The following is a 12,418-nucleotide window of genomic DNA, read 5'->3' on the forward strand; positions in this document are numbered from 1 at the left end:
AATAGAAGGCAGCTAATGACTGGTAGTCCCCCCGCATCCCCCCCGCCTTTTTTTTTTTTGAGACAGTCTCACTCTGTCATCCAGGCTGGAGTGCAGTGGGCTAATCTTGGCTCACTGCAACCTTTGCCTCCCAAGTCCAAGTGATCCTCCTGCCCCAGCCTCCCAAGTAGCTGGGATTACAAGCGGACGCCACCACGCCTGGCTAATTTTTGTATTTTCAGTAGAGATGGGGTTTCACCATATTGGCCAGGCTCAAACTCCTGACTTCAAGTGATCCTCCCGCCTCAGCCCCCCAAAGTGCTGGGATTACAGGTGCGAGCCATCGAGCTCAGCCATGATTGGTAGTCTTATTCTTGTTTTCTTTTCTTTTCTTTTTTTTTTTCCTGTATTAGTAGAGAAATTGCTTGTGGTGCCTGAAGGTACTTTTTGCTTACCTTTTGGATCTGATTTTTGTTTTGATCAGTGGTCACAAATTCAAGATGTGGTTAGAAGCCAGCTTGGTTTTGTAAGTCAGCTGGCTCAGTGAGACTGCAAGGGGAGGGGTAGCAGAAGAGCACAGGCTCCTGCCACAGTGGCCCCTGCTCCTTGCTCCAGAGAATGGGTTCTTATTGTTCTGGAACGTGGCCTGCAAGCTCTGGATCTTGTGGCTTTTTTTTTCTTCTCTTTTTTTAAATAAGAGAAGCTGGAAATTCATGTTTTTACGCGGAATTCTTTGGCAACTGATTCAAATTTAAAAACAAAAGTAAAACAAAACACTGTGTTGGCCATGTATAACATGTGGGTTAATATAAGTCTGTAGACCCCCAGTTGGTGAGCCGAAGCTAGCTCAGTTAAGTGTTACTGTATTTCTTATTTTCTAAAATTCAGTTTATAAGAAAAACTAAATTGAGGTATCATTGCTCTATTTTTTTTTTTTTATGACTGAAAGCAGTTTAATATGAAGTCGGTGCAGAAGTTTTGACATTTAGTTAAAGTAGCAGAACTGTCAGTATAAACCAACCGTTTTTAAAGTGAGGAAGAAAAGAGCAAATACATCAAAACAGTATGTCCTCTTTTTTTCTTTTTTGAGACGAGGTTTTGCTTTGTCACCCAGGCTGGAGTGCGGTGGCACAATCTTGGCTGACTGCAGCCTCTGCCTCCTGGGTGGGTTCAAGTGATCCTCAGCCTTCTGAGTAGCTGGGACCACAGGTGCACACTGCCACACCCAGCTAATTTTTTTTTATTCATTCATTCATTCATTTATTCATTCATTTTACAAGTATTTATAGACTGCCTAAGATGTTCCAGGCACTGTTCTAGGTGTTGGGTATATAGCAGAGGACAAAAAGGACAAAAATTCCTATCTTCATGGAGCATATATTTTTTGTGTATTATCATTTTAAATGGCTGCATAGGCTCCTTTTGCTTTTTTTTTTTCTTCTTCTTTTTAAGTATTTATTGATCATTCTTGGGTGTTTCTCAGAGAGGGGGATGTGTGGCAGGGTCATAGGATAATAGTGGAGAGAAGGTCAGCAGATAAACACATGAACAAAGGTCTCTGGTTTTCCTAGGCAGAGGTCCCTGCGGCCTTCCAGTGTTTGTGTCCCTGGGTACTTGAGATTAGGGAGTGGTGATGACTCTTAACGAGCATGCTGTCTTCAAGCATCTGTTTAACAAAGCACATCTTGCACCGCCCTTAATCCATTTAACCCTGAGTTGATACAGCACATGTTTCAGAGAGCACGGGGCTGGGGGCAAGGCCATAGGTGAACAGCATCCCAAGGCAGAAGAATTTCTCCTCCCAGACGGGGCGGCCGGGCAGAGGCGCTCCTCACTTCCTCCCAGACGGGGTGGTGGCCGGGCAGAGGCGCTCCTCACCTCCCAGACGGGGCGGCCGGGCAGACGCGCTCCTCACTTCCCAGAAGGGGCGGCCAGGCAGAGCCGTTCCTCACTTCTCAGACGGGGCGGCCGGGCAGAGGCGCTCCTCACTTCCCAGATGGGGCCGCCGGGCAGAGGCGCTCCTCACTTCCCAGACGGGGCAGCTGGGCAGAGGCGCTCCTCACTTCCCAGACAGGGTGGCGGCGGGGCAGAGGCGCTCCTCACCTCCCAGATGGGGCGGCCGGGCAGAGGCGCTCCTCACTTCCTCCCAGACGGGGTGGCGGCCGGGCAGAGGCGCTCCTCACCTCCCAGACGGGGCGGCCGGGCAGAGGCGCTCCTCACTTCCCAGACGGGGCGGCCGGGCAGAGACGCTCCTCACTTCCTATACGGGATGGCGGCCGGGCAGAGGCACTCCTCACTTCCCAGACGGGGCGGCCGGGCAGAGGGGCTCCTCATATCCCAGACGATGGGCAGCCAGGCAGAGACGCTCCTCACTTCCTAGACGGGGTGGCGGCCAGGCAGAGGCTGTAATCTTAGCACTTTGGGAGGCCAAGGCAGGCGGCTGGGAGGTGGAGGTTGTAGCGAGCTGAGATCACGCCACTGCACTCCAGCCTGGGCAACATTGAGCATTGAATGAGCGAGACTCCGTCTGCAATCCCAGCACCTCGGGAGGCCGAGGCGGGCAGATCACTCGAGGCCAGGAGCTGGAGACCAGCCGGGTCAACACAGCAAAACCCCGTCTCCACCAAAAATTCAAAAACAGTCAGGCGTGGCGGCGCGCGCCTGCAATCCCAGGCACCCTTCAAGCCGAGTCAGGAGAATCACAGGAGCCCGAGGCAGGGAGGTTGCAGCGAGCTGAGATCACGGCAGTACAGTCCAGCCTCGGCAACAGAGGGAGACCGAAGAAGGGAGAAGGGAGAAGAGAGAGGGTCTGGCACCTTTTTTCTAATTTTTTGTATTTTTGGCAGAGATAGGGTTTCACCATGTTGCCCAGGCTGGTCTCGAACTCCTCAGCTCAAGTGATCTGCCTGCCTCGGCCTCCCAAAGTGCTGGGATTACATGTGTGAGCCACCGCACCCTGCCCTAGGATATACTTTTTATTTGGTTGTAAAAAGTATGTGGTAGTTAAAAGAATAGATTTGGGACTTAATTCTAAGTTAGATTACTGGCCCTGCCATCTACTAGCCTTATGATTTTATGCAAGTTTTAACTCTGAGCCTCTGTTTCCTCATCTACCAAATGGACATGTTTGAGGCTACTTGCCTCATAGAGTTGTAAGAAGTTGAGGTGATGTATGAAGCTCTTAGTGTAGTACTGGAGACAGGGTCAAGTGCTTGCAGTCTCTGAAATCCTTGGTGAAACAGGCACCCTTTACTGCGGTGTCAGTGCTGATGGAAATGGTAGGCTGGAGGCTGAGAATGTAGCTGAACCTCCATTGCCTGTGTCAGTGCTGATGGAAATGGTAGGCTGGAGGCTGAGAATGTAGCTGAACCTCCATTGCCTGTGTCAGTGCTAATGGAAATGGTAGGCTGGAGGCTGAGAATGTAGCTGAACCTCCATTGCCTGTGTCAGTGCTGATGGAAATGGTAGGCTGGAGGCTGAGAATGTAGCTGAACCTCCATTGCCTGTGTCAGTGCTGATGGAAATGGTAGGCTGGAGGCTGAGAATGTAGCTGAACCTCCATTGCCTGTGTCAGTGCTGATGGAAATGGTAGGCTGGAGGCTGAGAATGTAGCTGAACCTCCATTGCCTGTGTCAGTGCTGATGGAAATGGTAGGCTGGAGGCTGAGAATGTAGCTGAACCTCCATTGCCTGTGTCAGTGCTGATGGAAATGGTAGGCTGGAGGCTGAGAATGTAGCTGAACCTCCATTGCCTGTGTCAGTGCTGATGGAAATGGTAGGCTGGAGGCTGAGAATGTAGCTGAACCTCCATTGCCTGTGTCAGTGCTGATGGAAATGGTAGGCTGGAGGCTGAGAATGTAGCTGAACCTCCATTGCCTGTGTCAGTGCTGATGGAAATGGTAGGCTGGAGGCTGAGAATGTAGCTGAACCTCCATTGCCTGTGTCAGTGCTGATGGAAATGGTAGGCTGGAGGCTGAGAATGTAGCTGAACCTCCATTGCCTGTGTCAGTGCTGATGGAAATGGTAGGCTGGAGGCTGAGAATGTAGCTGAACCTCCATTGCCTGTGTCAGTGCTGATGGAAATGGTAGGCTGGAGGCTGAGAATGTAGCTGAACCTCCATTGCCTGTGTCAGTGCTGATGGAAATGGTAGGCTGGAGGCTGAGAATGTAGCTGAACCTCCATTGCCTGTGTCAGTGCTGATGGAAATGGTAGGCTGGAGGCTGAGAATGTAGCTGAACCTCCATTGCCTGTGTCAGTGCTGATGGAAATGGTAGGCTGGAGGCTGAGAATGTAGCTGAACCTCCATTGCCTGTGTCAGTGCTGATGGAAATGGTAGGCTGGAGGCTGAGAATGTAGCTGAACCTCCATTGCCTGTGTCAGTGCTGATGGAAATGGTAGGCTGGAGGCTGAGAATGTAGCTGAACCTCCATTGCCTGTGTCAGTGCTGATGGAAATGGTAGGCTGGAGGCTGAGAATGTAGCTGAACCTCCATTGCCTGTGTCAGTGCTGATGGAAATGGTAGGCTGGAGGCTGAGAATGTAGCTGAACCTCCATTGCCTGTGTCAGTGCTGATGGAAATGGTAGGCTGGAGGCTGAGAATGTAGCTGAACCTCCATTGCCTGTGTCAGTGCTGATGGAAATGGTAGGCTGGAGGCTGAGAATGTAGCTGAACCTCCATTGCCTGTGTCAGTGCTAATGGAAATGATAGGGTGGAGGTGGAGAAGGTAGCTGAGTCTCCATTGCTTGCATCTGGTATTGTTATCCTCATGCTGCTTTGTCACATCCTCCTCGCTTGTACTTTCTTCAGTCTCAAGATATCTATGCCTCTATGACTTTTATAGTGAGGTATAGTTTATGAAGTCACTTCCATACATATCTTATTTGACATGACACGATAGCTTAAAATGGAGGTGGGGAACAGGTTAGGTGAAGGTTCTGCAGATATTATTGGCAACAGTACTTTCTTTCTTTTTATTTTATTTATTTTTTGAGACGGAGTCTCACTCTGTCACCCATGCTGGAGTGCAGTGGCACGATCTCAGCTCACTGAAAACTCTGCCTCCCGGGTTCAAGCAATTCTCTTGCCTTAGCCTCACTAGTAGCTGGGACTACAGGCATGCACCACCACACCCGGCAAATTTTTGTATTTTTAGTAGAGATGGGGTTTCATCATGTTGGCCAGGCTGGTCTCAAACTGACCTAAGGGGATCTGCCCACCTTGGCCTCCCATAGTGCTGGGATTACAGGCATGAGCCACCATGCCTGGCCTCTTTTTTTTTTTAATTTTTTTGAGACAGAGTCTTGCTCTTGCCCAGGCTGGAGTGCAGTGGCACGATCTTGGCTCACTTGGCCTCATGGGCCCAAACTATCCTCCCACCTGAGCCTCTTGAGTAGCTGGGACCATAGGCTTCCACCAGCACACCCGGCTAATTTTTTTTTTTTTTTTTTTTTTTTTTTGGTAGAGATGGGTTTTTACCATGTTGCCCAGGCCGGCTTTAAACTACAGGGCTCAAGTGATCCTTCTGCATTAGCCTTCTGAGTAGCTAGCATCACAGGCACCTGCTATTACTCCTGGCTATTTATTTATTTATTTATTTATTTATTTTGAGACAGAGTCTCACTCTGTCACCCAAGCTAGAGTGCAGTGGCGTGATCTCGGCTCACTATAAGCTCCGCCTCCCAGGTTCAAGTGATTCTCCTGCCTCAGCCTCCCAAGTAGCTGGGATTACAAGCATGTGTCACCATGCTTGGCTACTTTTTGTATTTTTAGTAGAGATGAGGTTTCGCCATGTTGGCCAGGATGGCCTCAACTCCAGACCTCAGGTGAACCGCCTGCCTTAACCCCCCAAAGTGCTGGGATTACAGGTGTGAGCCACCGTGCCCAGCCAAAAAGAAAAAGTTGAAAGGATATATATTTGCCCTTATTTATGAAAGACTTGAAAGAAATTCACCAAAGTATAAAAAAAGTTAGTGCCAGTGGGATTGTGGGTAACAATTTTTCTTTCTTTTTTTTTTTTTTTTTTTTTTTTGGAGATAGCCTTGCTTTGTCTCCCAGGCTGGAGTGCAGTGGTGTAATCATAGCTCACAGTAGCCTCAAACATCTGGGCTCAAGGGATCCTCCCATCTCAGCATCCCCAGTAGCTATGACTACAGTTGCACGCCACCACGCCTGGCCAAATTTTAAAATGTTTTGTAGAGGTGGGGGTCTCTCTGTGTTGCCCAGGCTGGTCTTGAACTCCTGTCCTCAAGCGACCCTCCCACCTCAGCCTCCCAAAGTGTTGGGATTATAGATGAGAGTCACCGGGCCCGGTCCTAACTTTTTTTCTTTCTTTTTTTTTTTTTGAGACAGAGTCACACTCTGTGGTGCAGGCTGGAGTGCAGTGATGCAGTCCCAGCCCACTGCAGCCTCGACATCCTGGGCTAAAGCAATCTTCCCACTTCAGCCTCCTGAATAGCTAGGATGCCACCACACCTGGCTAATTTTTTTTTTTTTTTTTTTTTTTTGAGATGGGGTTTCTCTGTTGCCTAGGGTGGTTTCAAACTCCTGGGCTCAAGCAATCTGCCTGCCTCAGTCTCCCAAAATGTTGGGATTATAGGCGAGAGCCACCTCACCTGGCCCCTCACCCTTTTTTTTTCTATCAAATGTTACTGAATATAGCTTTTTACATTTAATGTTGTATCATGATTACTTTTCCTTGTTAGGAGATGATAATGTGAAAATGGCTCTCATATCAGATCTAGGTTGAAGTCCCAGCTTTACTAGCTATAGTCTGCTTGGCCTCAGGTAGTCATTTCTCCTCTGAACTGGTGTCTTCATCGCTACCGTGGGGCTGATTCTCTTAACCACACTGAGCTGAGCGAGGGTCAGAAATCATAGGTAAAGCCCTTGGCACATAACCTAGTTCTTGGAAGGCTCTGAAAACTGGGAGTTGTGATGCTGTTGTTATTATCATTATTATTATTACTATTTTTGTTTTGTTTTGTTTTTTGAGACAAAGTCTCGCTCTTGTCCCCCAGGCTGGAGTGCAATGGTGCGATCTCCGCTCACTGCAACCTCCGCCTCCTGGGTTCAGGTGATTCTCCTGCCTCAGCCTCCCAAGTAGCTGGGATTAACAGACACCCGCCAGCACGCCCAGCTTATTTTTGTATTTTTAGTAGAGATGGGGTTTCACCATGTTGGCCAGGCTGGTCTCAAACTCCTGACCTCAGGTGATCCGTCTGCCAGGGCCTCCCAAAGTGCTGGGATTACAGGCGTAATCCAGCCTTATCATTATTATTTTTGAGACAGAGTCTCGCTCTGTTGCCCAAACTGGAGTGCAGTGGTACAACCCGGCTCCCTACAGCCTCCGCCTCCTCGGTTCAAGCACTTCTGCCTCAGCCTCCCGAATAGCTGGGATTACAGGTACCCGCCACCACACCCGGCTAATTTTTGTATTTAGTAGAGATGGGGTTTCACCATGTTGGCCAGGCTAATCTTCAACTCTTTATTTTATTTATTTATTTATTTATTATTTATTTATTTATTTTTTTGAGACGGAGTCTCGCTGTTGCCCAGGCTGGAGTGCAGTGGCGCGATCTGGGCTCGCTTCAGGCTCCGCCCCCCGGGGTTCACGCCATTTTCCTGCCTCAGCCTCCCAAGTAGCTGGGACTACAGGCGCCTGCCACCTCGCCCGGCTAATTTTTTGTATTTTTAGTAGAGATGGGGTTTCACCGTGTTAGCCAGGATGGTCTCAATCTCCTGACCTCGTGATCCGCCCGCCTTGGCCTCCCAAAGTGCTGGGATTACAGGTGTGAGCCACCGCACCCAGCCTTGATCTCGAACTCTTGACCTCAGGTGATCCGCCTGCCTTGGCCTCCCAAAGTGCTGGGATTACTGCCATGAGCCACTGTGCCCAGCCGATGCTGTTTTTATTGTTTAAAATAGTCTTTAGAAACCTATTTTTCATGACATTGTATCATCAAATGAAATGATGATGCAAAGGTAAAAAAAAAAATAGTAAAGGAATGTACCATTTATGTGGAGGGAAAACTGCTATCAGGTTGCAATCGAAACATTTTCTGGAAAAAAAAAAAACAACAAGAAAACCTGTATTGTGGTGGACTAAGTATAAATGAAAGCTTAGCAGGTTTCCATTCTGCTACAAAGCAGCTTCATGCTGGATCAATTAGAAAAAACATACTTTTAAAATTTAAACTTTATTGAAGTGTAATATACATGGCTAAAAATTACTCATTATAAGCAAACAACTCAGTGCATTTCCAGAATGTAGACACACTCATGCAGCCCGCAGGAAATGAGGCAGAACCATTACCAAGCCCCTCTAGAAGCACCCTAAGCCTCACCTTCCCTCAAGTCCCAGGAAAGCCCCTTTCTCCTGAGAGTAGTCACTGTCTTCACCTCCGTCACCACAGATGATTTCCCCCTGCATTCCAGTTTGTTTTACATGAATATGGCTGTGATTCATATATGTTGTTTTATGTGGCAGGAATTGTGTGTTCATTTTCCCTCATCCTCTCCCTCTGCAGTCCTGCTCCACTGAGGATTCTGCCAGAGAATGAAGCCCTAATGTGCTAAGGCATCCATTTATGTAGTTGAGTTAATTTCTCCTGTGCCTCTAGGAGGGTAGTCATCATATACTGTTCTTGAGAGAATTAAGAAAATAGATACTGAAGACATTTTCAGTGGGTTTAATTCTCTCAGAGAATTCCAGGAAAGGCTGGGAGCCTTAGCTTTTCTGGCTCTTGAAGACCCGCTCTTGAAGATTCCAGGAGATGACCTCTGTTATCTTATCTGGCTTTTCTAATTGTTCTCTGTGAGAATGTTGGTTTGCTGCAAGCCACTCCAGCCCACCAGGAAGTGGAAATCCAGCAAACATGTTTTCACCGCATAGCCAAGCTCCTAAGAAAATAAGGGAAATTCCCAGGGGCCCAAAAAAGGGAAGAAGGAGCTGAAACTCCATTGGGCAAAGAACAGGGAAGCCAGGGCTTCCCTGTGACGTTGCAGAAACTTGAAGCCCAGAGGCCTGGGTTTTTTGTTTGTTTTGTTTGTTGTTGTTGTTGTTTTTGAGACAGAGTCTCACTGTGTCACCCAGGCTGGAGTGCCATGGCACGATCTCGGCTCACTGCAACCTCTGCTTCCCGGGTTCAAGCGATTCTCCTGCCTCAGCCTCCCGAGTAGCTGGGATTACAGGCATGTGCCACAATGCCTGGCTAATTTTTTTGTATTTTTAGTAGAGACGGGGTTTCACCATTTTGGCCAGGCTGGTCTCGAACTCCTGACCCCAAGTGATCCTCCTGCCTCGGCCTCCCAAAGTGCTGGGATTACAGGCGTGAGCCACCACGCCCGGCCGAGTCCTGGGTTTTTAACAGATATTGAGGGGAAACCGGGACCATAGCCTTAGGCCTGAGCAGGGAAGTGAGTTGGAACTGTGTCCCTCTGCTTCTCAGTCCATATCTAGGGCTGTCAAAAAGCTATGAATGCAGGAGTGGGCAGGAAAGAAAATCCTGCTAGTGATAGTGCAGTGTGGTGTAGTTCTGGCGGGGAGAGGAGGGGATTTGGTTTATGCTGTTTCTGCCAAAGATCTGCTCCACAGCCTGTCCTCACAGGCCTTTGGTGTTTGCCATTAGACTACCCGTGATGTCCAGGAAACCCCAAATCTAGAAATAAAAAGTTACCCTTCACACAAAGAATCAAACTGCAAACTTATGGAAGGTGTTGCAATTTAGCCAAATCTCAATATAAAACTTAATTGTTACACAACATGAAGTGTGTTTGTGGAAGCCCAGTTTTAGAAGTGTTCACTGACACCATTGTTTTGTTGGCCCTGCAGTGTACTGACTTAGTTGAGATTGGAGTCAGGGTGTTGAGACAGCATCAAGCAGGTGGGGTAGGCGTCTGCCCATGTGAATCAGTCTCACCAAACCTTAGGATTATCTTGTATTCAAAAGACTCTGTCTCCATGTCGCTAATTCCTATTCCTGGGATTCCTCTTGCGTAAAGCTTTGTTCCCTGAAAACCCATCATCTACTGTATCATTTTTAGGTGAAAATTCACCTTTTTAAATAATTGAATTATAGCTTAGCTTCATTCTTTATCCTGCCAATGGGAGGAGCCAGGTACACACAAATTGATAAGAGGATTTATATAAATGAGTATATTCTTGGAACAGCTTCAGCCACTCCTTCCTCCCCACCCCCCAGCATGTTTTGAGTGCCTACTAGATGCCAGGCATTGTACTATCAGGAAGGATATGGGGATGACGAAAACATGGTTCCTCCTGCCCTGGAATTCACATTTCAGCCAACCACTGAGTTTGCTCCTAGAACCCATACCAACGCATTGGAGTGAATTTGAATCCATTGAATACTTCCTTCTGCAGAAACTGTTGATATCTTTTGGATTTCCGATGAGTTGTCTTCAGCTTTTGGAGAACGACATGTTACCACAGCTGTGTATGTTACTGAGCATATGGAAACATTGGCTGGCTAGCAGGAAATGAGATATCATAGTTTTTCTCTTCTTTTCTTTTCTTTTACTTTTTTTTTTTTTTTTTTTTTTGAGAGACAGAGTCTTGCTCTGTCACCCAAGCTGGAATGCAGTGGCATGATCTCGGCTCACTGCAACCTCCACCTCCCAGGTTCAAGCAATTCTCCTGGCTCAGCCTCCCAAGTAGCTGGGATTACAGGTGCCCACCACCATGCCTGGCTAACTTTTTGTATTTTTAGTAGAGACAGGGTTTCGCCATGTTGGCCAGTGTGGTCTCAAACTCCTGACCTCAGGTGATCCACCTGCCTCAGTCTCCCAAAGTGCTGGGATTACAGGCTTGAGCCACTGCGCCCAGCCTGATATCATAGTTTTTAAAGCAAATGAATAGGTTAAATAATCAAAAGCACTTTTCCATATAACTAATTCCACCACTACAAATCTCTTTAGGATGATGTGAGGCATAAAGTTCATCTGAACACCTTTGGCTTCTTCAAGGATGGGTACATGGTGGTGAATGTCAGTAGCCTCTCATTGAATGAGCCTGAAGACAAGGATGTGACTGTAAGTACCTTTTAATGAGATCCAGGGGTTTACTCTTTTTTTTTTTTTTTTTTTTTTGAGATGGAGTCTTGCTCTGTCACCCAGGCTGGAGTGTGCTGGCGCAATCTCAGCTCACTGCAACCTCCACCTCCTGGGTTCAAGCAGTTCTCTGCCTCAGCCTCACGAGTAGCGGGGATTACAGGCGCCCACCACTATGACCGACTAATTTTTGTATTTTTAGTAGAGACGGGGTTTCACCAACTTGGCCAGGCTGGTCTTGAACTCCTGACCTCGTTATCCACCCGTCTCGGCCTCCCAAAGTGCTGGGATTACAGGTGTGAGCCACTGAGCCCAGCCCAGGGGTTTACTCTTTTAGCTTAGGCAAGAGTCACCTTCCAACCCCAATGCTTAAATATAAAATACCAGAATATGGAGATAATTAAGCTTGTGAGTAGCAAATTATATATCAGGCATCAAATAATTTCACTTTTAACACTTAAAATGTAATTCTGTAATAATTGTAGTAATTAGTGACTTTACTTGAGTGATTTTACCTTGCCTTCTTACAAAATGAATGCTAAGAAAACTGAGAGCAGACCACGTTAGAAGTACCACTTTTTCTGCTTTTTGAGTGAGGAAAGTATGGACAATTGTGTAGGTATTTACTTCTACTCTTTTTACTCCCCATTAGATTGGATTTAGCCTAGACCGTACAAAGAATGATGGCTTTTCTTCTTACCTGGTGAGTATTAAATGTGTGACCTGATTCATCTCTTCACTTGAGCCCAGGCCATTGAACAGGAACACCCTACTTCTTGCAGTGCCATTTTCGTTTTTTTTTTTTGGAGTACAGTGGCACAATCATAGCTCACTGCAACCTTGACCTCCCAGGCTTAAGCGATCCTCCTGCCTCAGTCCCCTGAGTAGCTGGGACTACCAGCGTGTGCCACCACGCCTGCCTAATTTTTGTATTTTTAGTAGAGACAGGGTTTCACATTTCGTTGGCCATGTCTCAAACTCCTGGACTCAAGTGATCCACCCACTGTGGCCTCCCAAAGTGCTAGGATTGCAGGCGTGAGCCACCACACCCGGCCACAGCACCATTTCTTGAGGTGGTGGCTGCTTTGACCTCCAAGCATTTTTGAGTACCCACAGTTGGTTTACTCTTTTTTTTTTTTTTTTTTTTTGGAGACAGAGTCTCACTCTTGTTGCTGAGGCCGGAGTGCAATGGTGTGATCTTGGCTCACTGCAACCTCCGCCTCCCTGGTTCAAGTGATTCTTCTGCCTCATCCTCCTGAGTAGCTGGGACTACAGGTGCCTGCCACCACACCTGGCTAATTTTTGTATTTTTAGTAGAGACGTGGTTTCACCATGTTGGCCAGGATGGTCTTGATCTCCTGACTTCATGATCCA

General features: G+C 47.5%; 1 protein-coding gene across 4 annotated transcripts in view; it reads left to right on the plus strand.

The window, feature by feature from the left end:
* Positions 1–12,418, plus strand: part of GPR107 (G protein-coupled receptor 107) — a 90,904-nt gene that overhangs the window by 15,572 nt on the left and 62,914 nt on the right. For all 4 annotated transcript variants that reach the window (XM_054521206.2, XM_009244954.4, XM_009244955.4 and 1 more), the window contains exons 2-3: positions 10,913–11,026; positions 11,697–11,747. In XM_054521206.2, the coding sequence (XP_054377181.1) occupies positions 10,913–11,026; positions 11,697–11,747 (165 nt within the window). The remainder of the gene's footprint in view (positions 1–10,912; positions 11,027–11,696; positions 11,748–12,418) is intronic.

Source organism: Pongo abelii, chromosome 13 (assembly GCF_028885655.2).
Source record: "Pongo abelii isolate AG06213 chromosome 13, NHGRI_mPonAbe1-v2.0_pri, whole genome shotgun sequence".
NCBI classification, from domain to species: domain Eukaryota; kingdom Metazoa; phylum Chordata; class Mammalia; order Primates; family Hominidae; genus Pongo; species Pongo abelii.